Here is a 26,536-nt window from a genome sequence, read left to right as displayed (position 1 = left end):
AAATAAATAAAATAATAAAATTAATTTATTAAAAACACATAGTTCAACATGTACAAATACAAATAGCTCATTGTAATGGCAGTAAATAAATCTTAAAAAATAAAATAATCCTAGGAGTTCACTTAATCTAGACTAACTTAATCGAGCCTTGAATCATCAAAAGAGCTTTCAATGGCAGGGCCAGAAAGGTCGTCTTCCCTTAACAATATTTATATTAAATGTTTTACTTGTAACATATTTCTTCAGTTTCAGTAAGTATGCACATTTCTACATACCTTTTTCAAAGTAATCTTCACATTTCTTCTTACCTTTTCAAAGATAATCATCTACCTACTTATTTTGGAAATCCGTGCAAGGCGAATAACCAACCAAAGCTGAAATAGGTGTTTATAAATAAGAACCTTAGGTACTCTGGTTAAAATGGTGTTTATTGAAAGAGTCCATCATAATCATTTAAAAATATTGATTTAGAAAATATCAGTGAGCATCCAAAAACCAATGATTTACCCATACATCTGGCTCAAATGAATAGATGTAAATTAAATTAGTGGGCGTTAACCACGACTGTATGGCGGCAGAGCGAATACACGGAAGCTCTAGTTAAATTGAAACAGTGACTGTGTTTGTAAACCTTAGAGAGTTTTACCTACTGGAGCCGCTATCACAAGTTTCTCTATGCTTAAAAGTTTGCGAATTTAGGCTGGCTGCGAATTTAGAGGTGTAGGGCGACGAAATGCAACAAATAGTAATAGATCACTCTTGCATTTTCGATGACAGCGTTAAGTACACACGCGACAAAATTGACAAAGAGAGACTTATGAGTACCTACCTATGTATGACTGGAGTTTTTATGGTGGAAAATCATCAAATGAACCCCACCCGTGGAGTATAAGGGACTATCAGACCTTTTTGTACCAGGGCCGCGCTAACTCTTTCAAGCAATCAGCATCGGAAGGGCATAGATATGTTTTCGTAACTTTAGCAGAAGGTATGGCTTGGCAAAAACGTCTACAATACGTAATTCAAAAATGTTTCTGATTATTCTCTCTTTACGCGTTCCTTTACGAGATCTTAAGTCCTTGTCACTCTACCAATTACCCACGCATATATTTTGACAAGCCACGTGATTTGAATTCAGAACACGTCTGAAGATAACACTGGCCGTATAGAAAGACTTTTAATTGAGAGTTGAACCATTTTTTATTTCTTAATATATCGATTGGCAGTTAATTAATATCAACTTTTGATTGTGTGCCATGAATTTAAATAAGTGTTGCCATGTGGTCTGAATTTGGGTATCATGTACCTATGTATCATTACGTTTTGTTATTTTTTTATGGTTAAAGCTCACACTTTCCTAAACTTATACTGATAGAGCTTTTGCAGTCTAAGAAAAAAATTTTGAAACTTCATAAATTCTGGCTGACAAAAACAACAAAACCAATTAAACAGCAGAATAAACTCAACTCATTAAAATCACCATTCACAAATCACCCTGCTTTCCCAACCCCCAAATTCGCCACAAATAACTGGCAACACGGTACAAAATTTTGGCGCCAAGCGGCGGCGTTTGAAACAAAGGCAACGCAAGCGCATACTGATTGCACGCCAGTGACTTGCAACTGCGCAGGCGCCTGAGGCACGCCGTCAAATTGGACACAGCATATGTGCAAGGTTCCGTAGCCAAAATTTTGGAATAAACTTAGAGCTTTGAAGTAACTGGAGACACCATTTCCTTGTGCCTTCATCTCTGAGGAAGGTTCTAGACCGAAGGTGGCCATTTTACATAATATACATTTAGTAACGTCAAGTTCAAAGTGAAGTTGTCTTTTTTGTGTTGATTGAGCAGGTTAGAGGTAAGATGTTATGTATAGTATGATACAGGGTTCGTCAATCAGACCATTTGAGCATACAATAATTAAGGCCCAATCGCGCAGGTATTGAAAAATTTATTTTGATAACTGCGTGTGTTAACAATGTGACGTGCGTTGCTTGCAACATAAATTAACAGACCTTTTCACACAGAGATTTCAGTTTAGGGCGGCTCCAATTGGTTAAGTGATCCAAGGAATATAACAAGAATGTTTCAATTTTCTCATGTGTGTTAATTTTTCGGTTTTTAGGGAATATAAGAATATTGATTTCTACGGTCTTAGAAAAGATAGAATGCGATTTTGTTCGCTCGTTTTGTATTTTTAATTGGGAAAATGGCGTGAGATAGCAATTTTATTGTATTTTTGGGACTCGGTGGTGATTTTGGTGATTAGTTTTTGAATGAAGTTTAAAAACCAGTAGCAGAATTTTAATACACAATGCTTATTAACTAATTTTATCAATAAGATGTAGAATGGGATTTTTTTTAAGGTACTTAGGTATCTATTTCAGATATATCTACACATTCATGTGTAATTAAGTTCTGTAAAAAGACTTCAGTGATTTGTCCGGAAGCATTTGTAAGAAAGTGCGAAAGATGCTTAAAGACCTCATGAAACATACAAGTTTAAATCTGGAGATTTAAGTTGAAAGCGTAAATAAATGGTTCTATAGGCTTTGGTTAAAAGGCTTTCTGAAAAAATGCTTTCCTCTTGGCAAAAATGCGAATTACGCCTACATTGTTTCATGTCTTCCTTTCTGCCTTGCATTAAGTAGATACTTTATGTAACGTAAATATATGATTTTCTATAAACTCATAACTCCACACTACACATCCCCAAAACAAAACCCAGTCGGCATATCGCTTACAAAGTACGCCTTCTTAATCTATTTATTGATTCAATAGTAGTTCTCTCTGCCACAATACTGACAAACAAACAACGGTAGTTCATTGTAACCGCGTCGGCTCCTTTGTAACTAACTAAACGCCGATGACTATACATTTCAGTTCAATATAACGCTTTATATAAAAACTTAATACATATAAGTGTATTACATAACCAGTATAAGTTGACCCGTGGTGAAAAGACGAACTAAGATTATTTGGACTAGATTGGGAGGTAGTCTTTTTATAGTGGCGCCCTCTTGATAGTTCAAGTTATGTTGGTTAATGGGTAGTTTCGAAGCATTGTGATACCGATTGATATTATAAGTAGCGGTAGTTTTTTTTGACGCTGATATTTGAAGCCACGTTTTTTGTATGGTATGGAAAATCGTTCAGAAATTAAACTGGATATTAGAGCGCATAAGAAATGTATTAGTTGTAAAATAGCATTAAATTAAGTAAGTAAATATTGATATGAGGAGCTCTTGATTTATTTATATAAAACTATTTCAGTTCGCTCATCTATTGAACATACAAAAGTTCCATCAAAGTCTTAAACCAAGGAGACCTAATTACAAACTAATCAATTGAAAAATTATGTGCGTCGCAATAACTATCGATATTTCAGTACTAAACCATAATTACATAGTCAATAAATTCCTTTAAGTAGGTACATATTCCTATAGTGTTTTAGATATTTTCGATTATGAAGACACCATATTCATCCAAAAACATTGTTTTAACCGCAACGCGCAAACAGTAAGCAACATTTCCTGCTCAAATCCAGCGCACTGTCCCAGGCCACCAAGCCAGCACACAAAACCATTAGAATTCTAACCCTTCAAGGGTCCATAAATCCAAACTACCCTTTTTGTCTTCAGTAATGAGTGCATTAACATACAAATAGGACCAGCGAGCTCTTTATAATTGGGTTGAGCACCCCGCTGACTCGAGCCTTTGAAGACGCCGGTTGCACCAACCTGGACTGCAATAATACAAATATTATAAAGATGAAAAGTTTGTTTGTTTGTGTGTTTGTCTGCTTGCTTAAACGCGCTTATCTCAGGAAGTAGTTGTCCGATTTGAAAAATTCTTTCAGTGCGTACGTAGCCCATTTATCAAGGAAGGCTGTAGGCTAACCTAACCGGATTCGTGCAGAGGTTTTCACGTGATGCGGGTGAAGCCGCAGGTGGAGCTAGTATAGTAAATACGAATGCAATGATTACTTCACAAAAATTGGTAGAAGTTGATTAAATGTGACCGCTTTTGTTTGGAAATGGTGGTCGATAAATAAAAAGTGTGTTATTAGTGGTAGATGATGTGTGGTAGAATTGATATCGATGGAATTCGATTTGTAATTGAAGTTTTCATTTGATAGACTTTTTTTATTTGATTGTATGTGGAAAGTACCTAGGTACATAGGTACCTTAGTGATGCGTTGTCATTGGCATTTATGTACTTTCGATAGGCTATAAGGCAGTGAGAGGGCTTTGACATGGCGGGTTATACAGGCTGACAAAATCAGTTTTCTTACACATGAATCTTTTTATTTGAAAAAAAGGTATAAAAATGTTTTAAAAGTTTAAGAAGGGAATGTACATAGATATTTTATTAATATATGCAAGCACATATGCAACTTTTGTGTATGGTCACAAAATGTCACCAATAGTCGGAATCTAAAATGTGACATTTTGACACATTTTAGTCTGACTACAAAATTAATACCAAAATACAAACAATAATCTATAGCAATCAAATTGCAAAATCAGGTCCCGTTTGAAACAACAATAAATAAAGCCTAATCAAATACCACAATTAAAGTATTTACATTAACACGAACATAAATATTAGGGTCCAACCGATCGACAGGTTTGAGTAAATCCATTGCTGCCTCGAGCGGTTCCGTACTAGACTAACTAGAATTTATGATTTGGCGACAAATAGAAAATGTATAGGACTGAGACAATCAGAGAACCTGACTAGGTGTGGTGAGGGTTATCAGCCAAGATATAGCAATGGCAATGATTGGGACAGCTTTCTCTTTGAAATCAATCAATTAAAGTGCCTATCTATGCACCGATTAGGGTAAAGGGTGGTTAGAATAAGCGGGTTTTCTTGGGTGAAATATCCATTTATTGCAAGTAATCATACTGTTTATTTACAGGGAGGAAGGCCTTTCTAAATCAATTTTAAAATTAACTGGTGAGTTCAATGATTAAATGATGATTTCTAAAGAAATGTTAATGCTCATAGAAGAAATGAACCAATTTTTAGCTTTTTATAATCATAATGTACGAATGTATTGGAAGCTATTGGTAAGTATGTAGTTCGGTTGGAAAATTATTTGGGAAATTATGAAAATTCTAAATAGAAAAGTGACAACTCTTTATAAAAACTTCAAGATTTTTCTAAAACAATACATTTTACGAAATGAGACAGCCCTATTAAACCTCAGTTCATATTTCTCCTTCATTATCTGTCAATGTTGATTTAGCTAGGGGTCCCACGCTATCTCAATTTATGTGGCTAAATTAAAATAAGCGGAAAGCGAATTTGTTGTCGCTAATTGTGAATATTATTTATGGTTTAAGTAGTGGTAGTAACGAAGTATTTAAGTACCTAGGTATTGTTTAACTAAAGAGGTACAGTGGTGCTAAAATTGAATTCCATAGGTATTTTATTTTGTACACCAATGAAGTTTTAGCAGTTCAAAAAACTTAGTGAGTACTTTAAGTTCGATTCAGAATGTTGTTGTTTACGAACAAGTGTTGTAGAATTCTTATTCAATGGACAAAACAAACACATCATCACGTGACATATCCAATTAAGGAACATAGGGAAATACCTATGTAGAATTCATTAAAATTGAAAATACGATGACAATGGACGACTCTGTCGATTACAATTACCAGTAATGTGGTTTTTTTATTCTCATCAAGGAGGTCGTGGCTCGTCTAATTATGATAATTAAATGACACCTACTAAAGAGCCGCCATAATTAAGTCAGTACAGCTAGCGCGACTAATAAATAAAAGTAACACAAAAAGCCAACACATTAAGAAAATTGCGTCAACCGGTGTCTTTTGTAAAGTTAAACACTCGCAGTTATCAATAAACGCAATTAGAACTCATTAGAACAAATCGATCGAGCGGAAAAAATCGCGCAGTAATTGACGTCATTGACGACTAAAAAGTCGCTCGGCTGCAATTGTGGCGCGCTGAGGGGCGTTTGGCTCCGCCTCCGGAGGCGTAGGGAGGGCCGCGCGAGTGCGTCGCCGAGGAGGACGGAGGACCAGTCGGCCTCACCACCGCGGAGTCACCGCGCGTAGCGCGCGACTGTCGCAAAAATTCGCGCAACTGACGCCGCCGGGGAACATACGCGCCTTTACTCGAACCTTACGCTCTTATCATTTGCACCCCAGTGACTTTAGTGAACACTGTGCTAATCTAAACTTTACAAAGAAACTTTACTTTATAAAAAAATTGCAAAGTTGCCGTTCAGTGACTAAAACTTTAGTGGCCAGTGACTCAACAAGTGATAACTCCGTAAGAAAAAAAAAACTGAAATGAGTTCCAAATACGGATTGCTTGTCAAATTTTCGCGCGCGTCGTGACTCGAAAATGTCAAATAAAAACAAAAGTACTGTTGGGAAAAGGAAATTGTGTGCCAAGTTAGTCGAAAATGGACTTGACGACTCGTCGAGGGGAAATGCTGGACGGTGCCGGGGAAGTGACGCTGAACGGGACTGACCAGGTGTGCCGGGAGCTAGTGAACGGAACGGAGAGCTGTGACGTCAGCACGGTGACAGCTGAAGTGACGACCTCGAGGAAGACGAGCTCGTTCAGCATCAGGAACCTCGTCGGCACGGGAGATTCGGATAGACCGGCTGATACGCCTAACAATAGCGATGGTAAGTGGACCATAGATTTTTTTCTTCGGCCCGAAATTTGGGATAGAGTTTTAGACACAATGCTACTACGAGAAAAAAGTTTCGATGCGCAAAAAAGTATTTATTTATTAATCAATCGACAGGTGGACAATTAATTCTCAGAAAAAGCTCATTAACAATTTTTTGACATGTGAACTATTTGACATTTGAATTTAATTTTCGAACATAAAGTAACATTTTATTTAGATATTTATATTATTGAAAGTAAATCTGAATATTGAGTTTTATGACATTAAAAAATACAAAGCAACTCTTTTTAGGTGTTTTTTAATGGCTTTCATTAATTAATGTATTTTTAATTAAGTAATATAATACCGCTAGTCCATAAAAAAGTATTTATAAAATTATGCATTTGTTATTTTTATGACTTTATTTATAATCTGTCTGCTAAAAATAAGAAAAAAATCTTATAATGAGTATTTATTGAAAAATGTTTCTTTATTTTACTGAATTATAATTTAATTAATTGGTAAAGCCTATTTATTCTTCTTAATATTTTTTATTATTTAAGTTTTTAAAACGGCTTAATTTTAGATGGAGCTTCAAAAGTATTTTAAAGTAGTTTTAGGACAATTACCTTAATGTTCTTACTGGATTTTATATTTATTTATCTATACTGTAACAACAAGCATTATCTTAGTTTTTAAGGAATTGCATTTTATTTTTCCACCATATTACCGGCGGACACTGTTTGCAAATTAATTACCAGGAACTTTTAAATTCAAGAATCGTTCCAAATAATGGAAAAACAATATTATGGGTAATATTTCATATGATATGTCACTTAGTAACGACTATTATTTAAATGATCAATAATGCCAAGTTTTAATAGTGTCATGTACTCCATTGAGACCTACTGGATACTACCGCATGGAACATATAGATTAGAGCAAATTATAAAGACATAGGTAGGTAGTTAGATCAGATACTTTTTTATGTTAAATCAAATGACCTCTCCCGCTGCGGGTTTCGCTTGAATGTGTGTTGGACTTTTACTGACTAAAACCCACCATGTTCCCTCTTAAGCCATTTATGTACCAGGGCCGCAGTAACTCTTTCGAATAATCCCGCGATTAGATACGAATCCAATAAAATGTTTGCTAGACAGGTAAGTAACTACGTAATTGAAGAAAATCTATACCTACTAATATTATAAAGAGAAGAGGGATAATTTGTTTGTTTGCTTCAACGCGCCGATTACAGGAACTACTTTACCTATTTTATTTTAAAGATCATTTCAGCGTTAGACAACCCATTTTTGGAGAATGGCTATATTTTAAACTTATCCCACCACGTGGGTAAAATTGAGTGAAGCAGCTAGTTAAATTTTTTAGGTAGATATCTAGGTATTTTTAAGTTAAAACTAGATCATCATCATCCTCCGAGCCTTTTCCCAATCATGTTGGGGTCGGCTTCCAGTCTAACCGGATTCAGCTGAGTACCAGTGCTTTACAAGAAGCGACTGCCTATCTGACCTCCTCAACCCAGTAACCCGGGCAACCCGATACCCCTTGGTTAGACTGGTGTCAGACTTTCTGGCTTCTGACTACCCGTAACGACTGCCAAGGATGTTCACTGACAGCCGGGACCTACAGTTTAACGTGCCATCCGAAACACAGTCAATGGTGTCTAAGATATACTTAGAAAGTACATACAAACTTAGGAAAGTTGCATTGGTACTTGCCTGACCTGGGATCGAACCCGTGCCTTCGTACTTGAGGTTGGTCCTTTACCCACTAAGCCACCACGACTTAAGTTAAAACTAGATATCTACCAATATATACCTGTATACCTATCCAATCAATTTCTTGTTTGTTCTCTGGATTGGCTAAACAGGTTGTTCACGATACTACGACATAGTTGTTAGGTACTTGTTATCACCTGATTCACGATCACACTTTCCCTTACAGACTTTATGTGACTACACAGTATATTCTGTAACATAGTTACATAGACTCTTATGTTCTAAATTATAAATGCAAAAATGTCTGCGTTTTGAGCTTTTACGCCAAAACTGCTGGACCGACTTAAATGAACTTTGATTCACAGACAGTTTGGCGTTTGAAAAAGGACAGACCAGTTTAAATGCAATAATCTAAGGCACTACAGATTCAATTTTTAAGTTAGCCCATTTAGGGACCGGCTATAGGCTACTTTTAATATAGTTGCATGAAGTAGTTCCCACGGAACGCTAGTGAAACCCTTGACAGAAGCCAGTAATTAGTACAAAGGATCACCAACACTCGGTATTTCAATTTTATCAAAGACACAACCATAACTTTGCGTACAAATTTCTTTTGCCACCATTACAAACTTACACGACGCATTAATTCTAAGTTGCTCCAAGTTCTCACTTAGACTTGCACCACTCCCTAAGTAATGCAATAAGTGCTAATGTTATTTACGTTGTAGTTGCTCAATAACTTGGCTATTTCTTGGCCAATCAGAATCTTGGACGAGTTGTTCTACAGGCGGGAAAATGTTTATTTATTGGCTAAGTAGGAGATAAGTTTTCATTTTCTTGTAAGTTAATTATGTGTAGGATATTAAGTAGAGTACTTACGTGAGTACTTAGGGTGTTGAAAGTAGTCATAACGGTTACAGTAAGAATGGTTGCAGGGGTTTACATGCCTTGTAATGCAAGGGGGACCACAATAAGATTTTTAATAAAATAGAAGAATTTCCGGAAAATGTGCTATATTTTCTATCCTTCAGTCCGTACTACTTTTTACGTTTTACTGAATGCTAAATTACTGCACAACGTACAGCCTCCATGAGAAATAAAATTGACGCGTTTAACCTTCGTTTTTGGCTGCTGCCGTGATATGCAGGCGCTGCTAACATTCTACAGCAGATGTCTACAAGTCAGGCGAATTAGGAATAGATATCTCTGAAAACAGCAACATAAAGAAGAGTACACACTAAAAACTTTTAGGTGGCTAATAGATGAATGTACGCACGTTACAACGATCAGGTACTTGTCCGGTATCAGATCTACGTAGGTAAACTGTGCTGGAATTCACGATTTTCTGAGAATATTTTTTTCCAATCACCTGACCAACAGTCGGCTGACTGTTTAGTGTGCAGTATGTGGGTAGGCTAAGAGAAGAATGATCATCTACAAATAGCCCTATGTATGTACCTTCTTACAAAGTTCAGTTCTTACGTAGGTAGGTATGTACATATTTACATGGTTGCACTATGACAGTCACCTAGATGATGATGATGTGGTATGAAGGGGATTCCTTTCCCGCATCTGTTAATTTGTAATTGTATGACAGACATCTGTTAGTATGAATGATTTGTTATTTTAATGATTTGTTATTGTAATGATACATAATTTGTACCTATACATAGTAAGTAGCCATTATCAGCACCAACCCACATTTAAAGCCTCAAAGCAATTTGAAATTTATTCGTGTAACAAAAGTGCTGATTTTAGAACGATGTATTTTAAGCAATACAGCAGCATTATAATGGCCTAATTATAACTAAAGTTGTACTTAAGTTACGTTTAAGTGAGACTTAGACAAATTAATTAGTTCGTCTATTTTAAAGTAAAACCGCGACTTACTGATAGACGTTCTACTCTGTTATGGCAGACATTTATAATTTCAATAACGACCAACAATATTCCTCACTAATCATGCGCAAAGCTAGTTAACAATTACAGTAATAAACAACAAACAACATAAAACACAATTATTGTACAGATATCAATTAACTTTATTATGCATTTGTATACTTGCTAATTATATGCAAAGAAAAACTTACTTTACGAGCATTTTATATTGACATTGCCATAAAACCATGTATGATGACTTGTGACGTTATATAGTCCTTGTTGCAATGATTCTATGGTTTTTAGGGTTCAGTAGCCAAAGGGTAAAACGGGACCCTATTGTTTTCGCTCCTCTGTCCGTCCATCCGTCTGTCACCAGGCTGTATCTGATGAACTGTGATAGTTAGAGAGTGCAAATTTTCACAGATAATGTATTTCTGTTGCCGCTATAACAAAAAATACTAGAAAACTAGAATAAAATAAATATTTCGGGGGGCTCCCATACAACAAACGTGATTTTTTTTGCTAATTTTTGCTCGATATCCATAAAAATATAGAGGTAGAATATAAGTTTGGATGGTACGGAACCCTACGTGCGCGAATGCGACTCGCACTTGGCCGGTTTTTTATGACCATAGAAGTGACTATAAATGTACAATGTACGTTATAATTATTTGACGACATATTTAGCCTAGGTGATGTGATGTCATTAGCAATTACATCGGATCATTTATAATAAATTACAAATTATAATTGCGTTATTTATTGCATTGTGTGTATTTTAATTTATTGTGTCGCCAAGTTGGTTTAATGAGTACTTGTAGTACCTATGTTTGTTAATGTTGGTCCGATCTTAAGTTAACTGTCTTACGTTTATGGTAAAAATCTGACAGTTGCATATGCAAGCATAAAACGATGCAGTAGCTACTTTTGTTCACTTTATAATTCACAATAACATTGATATACAAATTTGAAATTGCTAGATTTATTTTAATTGAGTATTAGGCTCAGTTTCCCTAAACAAGAAACAGATAAAAGCTTCTTTAAACTGAAGTGCTACTTATAGCCTGCTTTGAAAATGCTTTTAAAATGGTGGATTACTAATAATGTAATGGTGATTTTCGCACTTTGGCGCAAATGTGGAACTTCTTCCGTACCCGGATGGATAAAATATTTGCTATACCTAGCCTATATCACTTGGCAAAAGTGTAACTTTCCAAACGTGTTTTTTTTTTAATCGGTTCATCAGTTTCCTTTATATTATAGTATTTGTAGATTACATGATGCAAGTACAATAAATACACCATTTTTGAATTAAAAGTACCTACATTAAAAACAAAGGCAATTGGAGTCATGTTGCCGCGTAACATAAACAAACATATTAAAATAATGCGGTTAGTTCTACAAAGCCCATTGCCCCAACAACTGTACACGGGCCATTTAATTACTCAATATCATTTATTACTTACTTCTTTCTTTGAAACAATTTAATAAAGTTACAAAGAAAATTAAAGCTAAAGGTGAATGAAATACACGTGATATTAAAATAATAACATCTGACTGAAAGCTACCTAAATTCCAGGTAAATGGAATAGGTACACCGCTACATCGGATTGTGAAAGATTCATAAATCGCATAATCAATAACAATCCTTTTTTCACAACACTAGCATTTCTCAAAGTTCATGCATTCTTGAGGACATCTATACCTAATTCAGCACACAAAACTAAATCTTAATCACTTCAGCCATTTCAGCTTCAGAAAGTTACAAACAAACAACGTGTTTTTCCATGGCTCGGTTAAGATTTCGGTTTCTTGATTTTAAACCACGCCAAAAGTAATTTCCTTATTAAAAGCCTTACCAACAAATCAAAGATCCCCTTTGAAGTCCAACCAACCGATTAGCAGCAGCAACCCTCAGTACCCGTCCTGTGACGTCACTTCCCTAACTAGAAGCTTCCGGGAGTAAATTGAACAGTCTACAGTCGACAGGTGAGGCTAACTACGATGGGTTTAACTTGTAAGTTGGGCTTTTTAGAAGGCTTTTCTATTTGCCAGTAGGCAAGTATTTTTATCTGAGGAATCACTAATTCACTAGGTAGGTGTATAAATCCAGATTTCACCATTATCAGTCTTTTTATTGCATAATTGCGGAGAACATACATCTTCTCATATTAGAGAAAATTTTGAAATAAGAAATGTCAGGTGTCGGATTGATTCCTTTCATAAACAATAGGAAAATCTGCCCTAAATATTGATTATGGAGAAAATGGGTGTATTACACAGTATAGTCAACTTCAGGTCACTGGTAACAGTTTTATAGGAAAATCGTACTTAGTACTATTGAGTTAAGGTGCATGACAGTTACCACTGATGTGCTGTCTACCGAAAATACAGTCATCCAGAAAACTTTAGAGGGCATGTTTTCCAATAAAAATATATACACCACAAGTCTAGTCATAGTCTACAATAACAACGTACTTACAATATTATAGAATCAATACCGTACAACGACAATGTCAACTTTACTTCACATCTTTGAACTTTGAATAAACAGCCACGATCACAATAGATATAATCTTAATCATTTGACCAGCACAGATCGTGACAAGCTTGTCGATTTAATGCCACGGCTGCGTCACTTTTGATAAGCATTATTTTAGAATTACATGACACCATTTTGTTTGTTATAAGCCTCGTTTGTCAAATCGTTGTTGATTGTAAAGGTAACTAGGTATTTGGACAATCGCTTATTAGGTTTAGTTGCCTAGGAGCGAATATTAAGTCATCGTTCCCAAATGCTTCTTGGAAATGTAGCAATTAAAGACATACTTAAAGTTTAGATGTCCGAGACTTTCAGTGGAATAAAGGAATTCCAAAACTAGTGTTTATTCAGTTGCTCTGAGGGTTACAGGGTAAGAATAAGCTTTTCTTAGGGAATGGTTACCATGCTTACTTCAGTTGACAGAGGCGACATTTTTAGGGTTATACTAATTATTTATACTTATAATGCAGTGAAAAGTACCCTGTGGGGAGGCCTTTGTTCAGCAGTGGACGTCTTTCGGCTGAAGCAACAACGACGATACTTATCCTATGTACCAAAATATTTCTCGTTTGCCTATGTAATGTTGTCTCCTTTCCAAAATTCAAGCCCCATATTGCTTGCCCACCCCACAATACCTAGCAGATGTTTGCTCCACAACTAGTCTATCTTGTTCTATATTTTTTGCACAGTATTCATGATATCGGTAATTTCGTACACCAGCTGAATATTAAGTGAGTTTCGGTAAGCAGTAACACCGATGCAATTAGGACTTATTAGTCACTGAAGACACGATCGTGTGTTTAAGTGGTAAATATATGGATTGTGAAGATGCTGTGGCTTGAATAGTTTTTAGCCGACTTCCCAAAAAAAAAGATTGTAGGGTTCTTGCGTCTAGGTTATTTGAATAGATCACTTGGTTTCTGACTGATGTTTGAGTGAATAGTTTAGGCACTTTCTTTTTGAAGACATCGTATTTATAGAAGCTCTTGAAAGGGTTAATTGTTGAAAAGTTAGCATAGATACTAAGTATTACCTATTCTCTATTGCGGTAATTAGATAATCTTTTTACCTTATGCGGTAATATATTTTCCTAGATGTAAATATTACCCTCCTAAGTATCAGATACAACTCAACATACCTGCGTCTTACTTAAGTAACGTAACATTTGAACATCTACTAGCTAGACGAACCTCTTTTGATGTTTGATACAGAAGAAGAAATCAACACACTTTCGAATTGATTTCTCCACATACTTAATTATTAACCCAAATTAACCTCATTATTAACAACAAAAGGTGAGAACAAAGCCATTCATTTCTCATAACAATTCCAAACACGCCCTTTACAATAGACCCGGACAACTGTACCTCGTGTAGAGTCAAAAAACCGGCCAAGTGCGAGTCAAACTCGCGCACGAAGGGTTACGTACCATTATTTACAAAATGAGCAAAAAAATCACGTTTGTTGAATGGGAGCCCCCCAAAATATTTGTTATATTCTAGTTTTAAGTATCTCTTGTTATAGCGGCAACAGAAATACATCATCTGTGAAAATTTTGACTCTCTATCTATCACGGTTCTTGAGATACAGCCTGGTGACAGACGGACGGACGGGCGGACAGAGGAGCGAAAACAACAGGGTCCGGTTTTACCCTTTGGGTACGGAACCCTAACAAAAAAACAACAAAAGCAAAATAATTTCAGGTGTATTTAATAATGTACGGTTGGTACGTGCGCTGTTATTAAAGGCAAGTAACAATTCTTACATATACAGCGAGCAGGTGCGTACGCGCAGTCAATTAATCAGTATTTCGCTTTACTGGTAACATGGGTTCGTTGGTTCCGTCAATCGGTCGTTTATTTTGTAGGGTATGATTGAGGGTGAGGTTATATATATTAAGCAGGAGCAGCTCACAGCTCTATTCTTTACATGTAAAGAAAATATTACGCCATAGAACCATATAAAATAACATAAAATTCAGATTTCAATTCAAGGAAAGCCCCAGCAATTTTCAGACGTAGAAATTACTTTTCTAAAAAGGAATATCAAAATATAATAATATGATGATCATAGTTTAGCTCGTACTCCTGCGCATCTCACGAATAGCCACCCGTGGCCGAATCTCAATCAGGAATATTATTGGACTTACAAAATTACGTAGATGAAACTGAAAAGCCTCTAATTTCTCATGCTTAGACCTGTTTATGTAATACAGATACAGGTCCTTATGAAAAATCAAGGTAGTCACGTTTAGAAGAACTAGCAAGGTCCTCCACCATGGTCACTCTTTTAAATATCCCTACTTGCTTAAGCCTACACTAACTAACTAACTACACTTGTAAAATCATATCAGAAGATGCCATATTTCGAAAACGGTCTTCATGACTGATCTAGTAATTAAGGTAGCACCATACAAATATCCTATAAATGAACGACCCCATAATAAACTAAATGTATTGTTAATTTGTTGTTTTGTATTATCCGACTTATTAAGTTATTCATTCACAGAATAACCGTTAGGTATCAATAGAAAATATATTTTCTTGGTGTATCAATTTTCCCACAAATTAGTGTCACATTTGATATCTTTGTTATTTCTTAAATAACATCACATTTTCCATGGAATTAGTTTCTAGGTCAAAGAGTTAATTTACAAAATTATACCTATTTAAACAATAAGTAATTATATTGTTGTACATATTTATTGCTTTTCACATGTTCATGGTTTTTATTAAATTTGACATTAACAATAATTAATACATTATGTTAAATGACGACAATAATGTGAATTTTAATTTGATTCGAAAATTAATATGACGTACGGCCATGGCCATGTAGATAATTATATTGTGTAACAATAAATGTTTAAATACCAAAAATAATAATGTAATAATTAATATTTTATCGCCATAAAACTGATAAAACTCTTAATAATATTGTATTATTAAATTGTTACAAAATGTTTTACTCAATTTAAAGGAACATTATAATTACGAAAATTCTTAGAAAATAACCTTTGTTCCTACTTAGAACATATTGCAAAAATATCATTAACCACTATAAACTGAGCTCTGATTGCCAACCGATTAAATATAAGCTAGAGGTCCTAATAACATGGTTTAATTGCTAGATTTGAAAAGCGTATTCTGATATTATATAAAAAAAGTAATTATGAATGAAATTATCGTGTAAAGGTGTTTCCTACGTGGGTTTAATAATTACTAGTATTATGCATTTCCTACGTTATAATCCTAGTCATGCTCAATGAGTATTTTAACTATGATATGTTAAAAAAACAGGAACTTTTACGAGTACCTGACTTTGATAGAAAATAGATAATACCGATATTAACAATCAAGTTTACTTTATACTACGTTTTTATTCTGATTACATTAGGTATAATAAGCAGCTGTTACTTGTACCTATTAAAGTTAGAAATTACAAGAATTACAAAACATTTTTATTATTGAATTATTAATGTACACACTATACATATATACAAACTTAAGCTACTTATCTTTATACAAAACTATATACAAAATGTATATAAACATAAAACATAATATAAAAGAGCATCGATCAGGCGTCGAAGTATTCCTCCGCATCACTGTCCTCCGGAAACGTGCCCAGAAGACTGGCTGCATTGCCACGTTGAATGGCAATGCTAATTCTTTGTCCAAAGAATAAGCCAGCCCTCTGGTCACGCGAAGCGTCGACAAGCTTTTTCGCGATGTCCTTGTAAAGTAACCGCGAACTCGGGCCCCACGGTCCGAGCGTTTCGACCCCAAACGGCTCAAAACTATAATTTCCAATAAGGTTATTATATTTGCGCCGCTTGGTGGTCTCTGCAGAAGCTGCAGCCGCCCCAGCACAGACTGCCGTGCTAGGAAGATGTGATGGCGCCAGGGTGTCGACGCATGTTGCGTCCCACACCAAGGGCCTACCCATCTTCCATGGCAACAACGTCATACCATCTGGCCTCTTTCCATCGTCACGTACCAGTCCATTAGGCTCTAAAACAGCTGGTACGCCGGCGGTGGAAAGAGCACGACGGATAATGTCGTTAATGCTGGCATGCCGTGCAATACGACCAGCACTTCTGCAGCACGACAGGCCATGGTGCCCGAGGCTGTCGACAGCTTCACCGCAATGGCAGCGATGCGGAGCAACACAGGGAGCGCCTAATCGAAGGCATGTAGCTATCCGGAAGGTGTTATCATCCAGCATAGTGCCTATGCTGGTTGACGGAATAACCTGCAACCATAGTCCAGATTCCCATACTCCCACAGCCAGCAGGCGAGCACGCTCGGCAGCACCATTACACGTATTAAGAAGATCATTCCGTGTGATGCTGCAGAGCGGCCCATCCCACTGCCTCTGAGAGGAGGGGTCACTGGGCATAACCGTATTTGGGCAAGTCATTTTCCAAGCATTCAACGCATCGGCCAAACACGGCACCCCAAAGTCCACCAGTGAGGAAGATAGAATTTTCCTAGTGAGACTTGCGGTGCTGTGGACCGAGGAGAGGAATGCCGGTAAACTAAGACTGGAAATTTTGCGGACGCCGAGGCCTCCCAAGCGAATAGGCAGTGAGGCCTGTTGCCAGGCTCGGTCGTCCAGGGCCACATTTAATATTAGAGAAAGGGTGTTCCTGATAATTTTGTCAACTTTATCTAATAGGTTCGGATGTTTCCACAAATGAGAAGAGCGAAGGATATAAGTAAATTTTGGTCCGAAACAACAATATCGAATAAGGGTATATGCCGAATGTACATTAATTTTAAGTAACCTGTCCGAAATGTCATTGAAGTTTTGAATTTTTTCCTCTATAAAAGAGGAAAAAGAGTCGTCATAGATCGGAGACCCTAGTAGGCGAAGAGAGGCTTTCTCAATGATTTTTAATTGCGGAGCTATGGTATGAAATTTTGAAATAATCGTTTGCCTATGAATGTTGGTGTCAGGAATGAAAATTTCGCATTTCGAAAAGTTGAGTGTGAGACCGATTGATTTGAATTTTTCTTTTAATAGTGTAAGATCATTGAGAACAGTCTCTACATCGCCTCCTAGGGTGCCATCATCTAAATACCAGACGTTAAATTTTGAATTTAGCTGACGAATAATTGGATTTATAGCTAAACTAAAAATGACTGGCCCAAGAGGGTCACCCTGTTGACATCCAGCAGCAGATTCGAGAAGATGGTCTTTATATAATAATTTGGAAGGGTATCTATAACATTGCCAAAGGAATTTAAAAACTTTAGGAATTTCTTTTTTTGCTTCTGTCAACAGAATGTCCCTGTTTACGGAGTTGAAGGCATTCATGACGTCAACCTTTAAAATGACCTCCCCTTCATTACTATGGAGGAAAGTCGTTAATGCGTGTACCGCAGCCTCACAGCCCCCTTTAGAACCGAAACCTAACTGTAGGGGCTGGAACTTGCTGGCCAAAGATTCGCTGTAATAGGCACAGCTTATTTTGGCTACGATACGTCGGTAGGTGCTACCTACGGCAATGGGACGAATGCCGCCATCCTTCTTGCGTAGGGCGCATAAGTTAGCCCCATACAAGACATCGATGACGGCATCGTGCACATTGCCGGCGAGCATTAAATTTATAAGAGCTGTCAGCTCCCTCAAAAGCGACTCACCAGCCTCCCCGGCGCTTGCACTCGTTAAGTCTTTTAAATGTTGCGGCGTCAAGCCATCGAGGCCCCCGGCGGAGCCGCTCCTGAAGGAGTTGACAGCCGAGCGCAATTGGATAGCTGTAATGTACAATGGATCTGTATCATTGGGGTCGGGGAAGGAGAGGTCAGTTGCTGCGGCCGGGTGTTTACTCTCCAGGGCTGTAAAAGTCTCTGGAGAGTATGGCGCGACCACATCGCTGCTAAAAAGTACCCTAGCAGCCCCACTTATGTCACCTTCCCCTAATTTGGATTCCACATGATGTAGAAGCCCTTTGTGGGGTAGACGTGCCGGTAATTTAGGGTCAAAAGAAGAAATAGTACTCATACAGTTTTCTTTAATTTGGGCTGTTAAAGTTTTTTTAGATGCCAAACTTTTTTGAACATGTAGAACCCTATAAGGGAAGGTTAATAACTGTTCCCAGGCACGTTCAGAGTTCTCTCGGGCAGCAAGGGATATGCATCGTGCTAAACTTTTTGCAACCGACGGTCTTGCGCCACGAGGAACTCTCTTCAGAATGGGCACTGAATGTTTTAATTTGGAAAGTTGTTGCCAAAGTGGGGTAAGTGTTGTAGCTGTCGATGTGGTAGGTACAGTTTGAGAGGCTGAGGGTACACCGCGGGCTTTATGTACTTTGCCATAGTGTACCCTCAAGCCTCGTTCACCTTTAAAAAAACGTGCCTGTGAACAGTGGGGACATCTCACTGAGGTATCCAACGATGTGGTAGGTTGACTGTCTTCCGCATCACTACAGCCGTTTATGCTGTTCATATAAAAATATAGGTACTTACGAATATAAAATATTTACACTTATTTATTACTTAAAAATAAAACAACACAAAAAACTTCACAAAAAAAAATCCACTAAAATCAAACTGACGTATGTCAGCGAACCAGACAGAACGGCGCAGTCGCGCAGGGCCGCGACAGGAGGCGCCGCTCGGCAGGGCATCGCGCTGCGTCGCGGCGCGCCGCATCTTGGCTGCAGCCCTCTGTGATTTTTATTTACAGCCAAAACTTTTTTATTTACGTGCAAAGATGGAGAGGCGTGTGGTCGCCAAGGCGGAGCGAAGTAGTCCAAAACGATTTACTTCAAAACCTTTTGATACTTAAATACGTAGGTATCATAATTCCAATATATTTTGGGAGCACACCCTTGACAGTTGCCATAGCGATGTAATAGTAGTCAGCCTGTGTCTTGTGTGTGCAAGAATAGATGTAGTAACCAATATTATCCATTTCCTTTAATAATTGTGTAGGTAATTTATATTACATGAACCTTGACCCCTGTCGCAAATGGAATTTTTTGCAACATTACATGTACGCATGTCTAAAACTATTAATTTGTAATAATGTCACAAAACTTTAATACGAATCCCAAAGCCAAAACCATAAGACACCAGTCCTTACGAACAAAATTAATCAGTCAAAAAAAAGAACACCAAATGTTACAAATTAACAATTAAATTATTCGAAAAACACGGCTCCCTAACTACCACCACGATTTACAACCAGAACGGAAACATTCCAAAAATTCGACGCACGCGCACGGAATCGAAAAACAAACATCTCGATATTCAGAAAATCTCGTTTCTAAATAAAGTGCTGATAACTTAACAAATGACTTATGTTTCAAGAATTTAAAGTACTACACTAACGCAAAAATATTATGAACCTTACCTAACAAACAATAGGGGTTAAAATCGTGTGTCACCAAAAAATCTTTTACACGGTGACATGGATTTAAAAGTGAGAGTTATCACGGGGTCCCATTTGAGGCGCACGCGCGGTCCCTTGCACTAAAAATAAATAAAAAAAGGATCACTCATGAAGGTCGTAAAAATAATGTCGTTTGACCATTACAATGGTTGATGGAGGGACTCCCGTACTAGCCTGGTGATAAGGGATAGTGGACAACACTTGAAGAATGTTAGCTCCGTAAAATAAAGTGCCTTAGAGCTTTATTTACTCCTTGAAAGAGGATTAAGTTGAGTCTTGCAATGTGTCATGTCAAAGTGAGTTTGTTACCCGCGTTTTCAAGTGTTACGAAAAGACCCATCAGGATTTGGTGACTCGGTTTCAAGAAAAGTTTGCGAGATGTACTTCCCCATAACGCCACACTCTTTCACCTCTTCTAGAAAATCAAGCCTTGAATTTTTCAGATACTCGATTAGGGCGATATCAATAAAGATACCTACTTAAAATAATAGATCTGACTGCTACTTTAGATATATTGTAAATATGTACCTACAAAATTATGTATTCAAGTCCAGAAGACGTTTTCCTATTTGATCCTCAATGCGAAAGACTTAACAGCTTTCCATGAAAAACATGATCTCTCAGCTTCTTGGAAAATCGCAGCAAATTAAAATAACTGATTGCAAAACCTTTAGGAAAAACTGCAGATGACACGTAACTGAATAAATAAAATCACATTACAACCACATCAGTACAATCTCAATCGCATACAGGAAATTAAATGATGCAAAAACTGTACACACAAACGTAATAGAATGTGTATAAAATATTGTAAAATGAATGCGTCTGATGACTGGCAGCCATCTTGGTATCGTGGTCACATCGCGAGCGGGCGGAAATTGGCGGGAATTGTCAATGGTACTTTTAATGGCTATTTTGTCTTTGGTATATAGTACGTTTAATGGCTACCTATTTTGTCTTTGGTATACGGTTAATTTAATGTTTTTAATTAATTGATACAACACGTTTATTAATTGCCCTTTTTAATTTATGTGAGTGTCTGTAACATTTGCAGTTTCGAAAAAACTTTCAGAAATGTAATTGTTAACACAGCCGTTATTGATTGAAAGTTTAAAGCCGCATTTTTTTGGAATAAACGAACTTAGTTTTTAAGACGGTTTCCAGACTAACTTAATGAGGTTTTTATTGTTAGAAATCTTTTCAATAGTGCTGCTACTTTTTCTTTGCTTTCCAGACGCTGAAAAAACCGCTAAAGGCTTAGCAGTTTTCACTGTTTTTTCTCGTGAAATTGAAATAAGCCTTCTAATAGAACCTCTTTTTGTAACATATTGTACCCAATAATACCTATTATGGGTATGATTGTTATTTCAAAATGTGATTACTTACCCAATTCCGAATGGACACCATATTTTTTGAAATTATCCTTATTATGGAAAAATATAGATATGATTGAACATTACCTACAAGTTATTTGAGGAAATGTATTGTTTTTCCTAATGTATTGGATATTTTGTGGTAATTTTATTTTTAAAGTAATGCAATACATATATGGTTATGGATTAGTCATTATGTAGGTTTTTGAAGTGATAGGCTTTTTAGGACTGAGTAGTATATAGTAAGAAAGATTGAGGCATAATCGGAATTGCCAAACATATTGATATTGCCTGAAACTATCATAATATCTTCGAAGATTGTTGAGGTATATATAATCTAAAGAAACAAACGTATAGCTTTACATAGACTGTTTTGTAAACAGAAAAATCTAATGGTCTTACTACAAAAACTTTAACCCCTGTTTTACACTTGTCTAAAAAAATTTTGGCTGCAAAATGAACCATATGTCAACGTCATAATTTGACATTTTTTTAGACAAGGCTTAAACTGACGTTAAAAAGTTTTTGTGGTAAGACGGTAAATGTTTATGTATCCCAGTTTAAGGTATTTAGTAGTCATTATTAAAACTTAATCGCAAGTCATATCTGGTACTTTTGTAATTTCAGCAAAGTGAACAAAGAAACAAATCGCTAATAACAACCCGCGCACACTACAACCTTACACGTTTTCCGGTAATTTAAACTACAAGATGCAACATTAACAGATAAGCAGAAATAAAATAAAACAAACAACTCCGTGGGCAATTTACTAGCTAATGACGAGCCTTATCTGTCTAATTAAAATGCGATTTGGCACAGAGTACGTGATCGTTAAGTTACCCGATTGTCACACTGCCTCTGATTGCAATCACTTGATTATTATATTTCTAGGCTTTTCCGTTGCATTCGGAATTATTGTTAGGGTGCGTCTACACGGTGCTTGTAGCTGGAGCAAGTTAACATGCGCAAGTGACAAGTGACAAGAGCACGCGGGTGGGTATTTTGCTTCTTTACATGTGAGAGTGGTAGGACCCGCGCGTTTTTAACCGACTTCCCAAAAAGGAGGAGGTTATCAATTCGGCCGGTATGTTTTTTTTTTTTTTTTTTTATATGTATGTACATCGATTACTCCGAGGTTTATAGAGCGATTTACGTGATTCTTTTTTTGTTCGACTCGGAATAGCTGCCAGTTGGTCCCATAGTCATCAGGTCAGGATCTGATGATGGAAACCCTGAGAAATCGAGGGCAACCTTCGAAAGCTGTAGGCATACATAGGGTAAAAACTTGACACTCAGGTGTACGCCTAAAAGCACTATTCAACTGTGAAGATTTGGAGCTGATCTGATGATGGAAACCAGAGAGGGTCGAGGGAACTCGACAACTGAATATGTAAACTACCTCGTGTTTGGGCTTAAATTATTTGTATTGACAAGGCCTTTGCAACAGTGAAGGTTTGGAGCTGATCTGATGATGGAGACCAGAGAAAGTAAGTCGAGGGAACTCGACAACTGAATATGTAAAATACCTCGTATTTGGACTTATATTCTTTGTATTGATGAGAACTTCTCACTTGTATGGATAGTGACAACTATTCGTATCACTGAAAAGCTTTAAATAAAAAACTTTTTTACAAAAAAATTAAACCGACTTCCCAAAACACTAAAAAGCAAAAAAAAAACTATTTTTAGGTGCATCGGCCTAGAAGTCGGTGGCAAAATTAACTTAGTAACATCCATTAGACACCGACTTCTAGGCCGATGCACCTAAAAATAGTTTTTTTTTTTGCTTTTTAGTGTTTTTTAAAACTCATGTAGGTAACCTACACATGTGCCTCAATATGCGCAAGCTACTTGCACCGTGTATATGCACCCTTAATGTCAAGAGTGCACATAATAAGAGCTTGTAATTAAATACAATTGCGGTTGTAATAACGTGCGCATTTGTTTTGTTTATTTACTGTAATTAGGTTTTTATTGTTGTTTCTTGATGCGGCGTTAATTGAAGTTGGATGGATTGGGTGAAGGGTAGGCTGTATGATGTCGTATGTCGTTGTAAAGGCACAGTGAACATTTATTAATGAAAGTGTGCAGTTACTTAGATTGAAAGGAAGTGCAACTAGACCCAAGTCTAATTATATTGCTTTTGATTATGAGTAGCATTTTGGCATTTGCTTTGGTGAAGCCTGCGTTCGGCAATGGCAATTGGCTGATATGATGATGATGATTGATTTTAAATGAAATATTTTAGGCTCAGTGACTTTTCAGCATATTTCATTGCTATTTCAATACCATTTAAAAAGTTTTCAGTTTAAAATAAATAATAAAAAATTCAACTCAAACCAAATTGAAAAGAGAATATATCCACCTATTCGATCACCATCAGACCGTATAGGTACTTAACACCAAACAAAAAAACATAATCACGGAATGACCCTAAAAACTTTCAACCCTTCCTAATTTGTATACGGAACCTACAATAAGAATCAATTTGAGGCACCTCACTAAACGCATGGCTATCGAATTACACGCCTTCGTGTCGTTACATCACTATTAGTTGGGAATACATTAGATTTTTTCTTTTTTTTTTTACTTACGCAGTATGTCGGCCAGATGGCTGAAAATTTACATGATGCATGCATTAAAAAGTTGCAATGACAGGTGCTGTCATCTTGTTTATGGTAAAGACACATTTCCTATCATGGTCATATGCATCTTATATGGTCACTATTTTTTATTTATTTTTATTTTTACAAAAAATAGTCTTCAACAACAAGTTATGATTGTGAAAACAACGTCTAAAATATTTTTAACTAAAAAAATCTTCGTATTATTTATATTTTACGGCCAAAAGGCACAAGCGACATTGTTTGCGAAATCGACTTATATAATAATTAGGTATGTATATTTCAATACAATAATTGCGGAACAACTCAAGCCAGCTGTCATTGCACTTAAAATTAAATAAGCCCAAACATACACTTCACACAGAATAATTTCCCTACAAAAAACCTCAACAATTGAATCGAAAGCCGTTTACATTTAACCCTTCGTCCAAAACGGCGACAAATAATTAGTAAACCATTAAGCTTTTGGGTACCAAATGGGTTTTTTTGGCACCAAATTGCCGAGTACTCAGCTATCCAAGTATTAAAACCACATTAGTTTCTGCTTACCGTAACAGTTTATGATTATGCTTCTGTGTGATCGAATTACGAAGGTTTTGGTCATGATTATAGAGTGATGGTGATAGTCGGGGTCTTAGGGACTTCGGAAGGTAAAAGAGTAAAGTTGTTATTATGATGGTCTTGGGTGGATCCAGTTTATATAATGCTTAGGCAGTCAGTAATGTCATGGAAGGCTTCAATTTCAGGGTTTTTTCGGAGAATTCCACCTACATCGTCAAAATGGTTAGCACCAATTGTTTCAGCACCGATCGGTATTTGACATCGATGCAAATCGGGATATATTATTATAAAAAATAGGAAGCCTTCTTTTACCCAGTGAATTATAAGGAGAGCAAATGTTGTATTGCCAACTATGCGAACATTTCAGGAATGGTCAAACTGTAGGGAATACTTTAGTTCTAATATACCTTCGGAATCATAAAGACTAAAATATTATCTTGTAACTCTGATACTTACACTTTGATACTTATCACTCAAAGAACAGAGCTGTAGAGAGAACGAACTTGCGATTTCCGATCACTCTCCAAGAATATAAAATGGGGAATGCCCAAGACCGAGATGGTTTATAGGCTGATATGATGCCCATTGATGTTTCTTCTATCATTAAACTATGAACAGCAATAACTACGAAAATAGTTTGAACAAAAATACTTAAAGCCTCATTATAAAACAGCATTCTCTTCACACAATTGCAAAATTAGATCTTAACCGACGCTGTCGAAACAATAATCACATAATATTCGATCACAAAGCAATCCAATCCCAACTTATCAACATCAATCAAAGAAATAATACTAATAACGTTGTTATCAAATATATTATTACCCCTGTTATTGGATTAATGGCTTCCAAAATTGCTTAATAATGCAAGACTATGGTTACTTTGTTTGAAAGTTTGTTATAGCGTATTGGCTTTCGTAATATCACTTTATTGGAGGTATATAAAAATAGTTGGAAGATTAGCCGTTGCTATTACGAGTCTATGATTGGCTGTTAAAGTATTGGTGTATGAATTTTTATGTGGTTATGGCTCTGTGGTACTCTTTTAGGTATTAAAATGCCGCTGTAATAATGTTGATGTGTGCGATTGAGATATTTACTCGTAATTTCAGGTTCATTGTGTATGTTCGTAGCTTAAAACGTCTGACATAGGCTATTTTTTATTCGGTGGAGGGAATGAGTTCCATCGAGACGCAGGTGGAACCGCAGGGAATAGCAAATATTTTTATAATTAAAATTGAAACGCGATAAATAAATGCGTCGTGTCAATAACAAAACGCTATTTACACTCTCCGTCTTAGGTGCTAAATATATCGTTTTACTATTCATGGTATAATAAAACATTAGGTTCAAACGACTTTCCTTTTTCAATTAATGAATATGTTTGTAGGTATAGCATTCATTAACCTACCTACTAAAAAGTATTTGTTGCTATAGCGGCAACAAGAATACATCATCTGTGAAAATTACAGCTCTCTAACTATCACGGTTCATGAGATAAGCCTGGTGTCAGACGGACGGACGGACGGACAGAGGAGCAAAAACAATAATGTCCCGTTTTACCCTTTGGGTACGGAACCCTAAAAACAAAATTTGACATCATATTTAACTTACAGTATTTTATTTAACACACCTGAATTTCAGCCCACTAAACACCACCAACCAACCCAAAAAATATTTGACTAAAACCTCACGAAACGTCCTCATTTGGGTCCAAATAAGTCATTACTCGTTCACCAGGATTACATAATATGTCTATGTT

The 26,536-nt window shown here is 36.4% G+C and overlaps 1 protein-coding gene across 1 annotated transcript in view; it reads left to right on the top strand.

Annotated features, from left to right (window-relative positions):
* Window positions 1–6,055: 6,055 nt before the first annotated feature.
* LOC124646108 (homeobox protein aristaless-like) overlaps window positions 6,056–26,536 on the top strand; it is a 74,106-nt gene continuing 53,625 nt past the window's right edge. Inside the window, exon 1 of the mRNA XM_047186179.1 lies at window positions 6,056–6,669. Coding sequence (XP_047042135.1) covers window positions 6,441–6,669 — 229 coding nt within the window. The 5' untranslated portion in view covers window positions 6,056–6,440. The remainder of the gene's footprint in view (window positions 6,670–26,536) is intronic.

Source organism: Helicoverpa zea, chromosome 3 (assembly GCF_022581195.2).
Source record: "Helicoverpa zea isolate HzStark_Cry1AcR chromosome 3, ilHelZeax1.1, whole genome shotgun sequence".
Taxonomy (NCBI): Eukaryota; Metazoa; Arthropoda; class Insecta; order Lepidoptera; family Noctuidae; genus Helicoverpa; species Helicoverpa zea.
The sequence above is the reverse complement of the archived record's forward strand: the minus strand, read 5'-3'. Positions and strand labels throughout refer to the sequence as shown.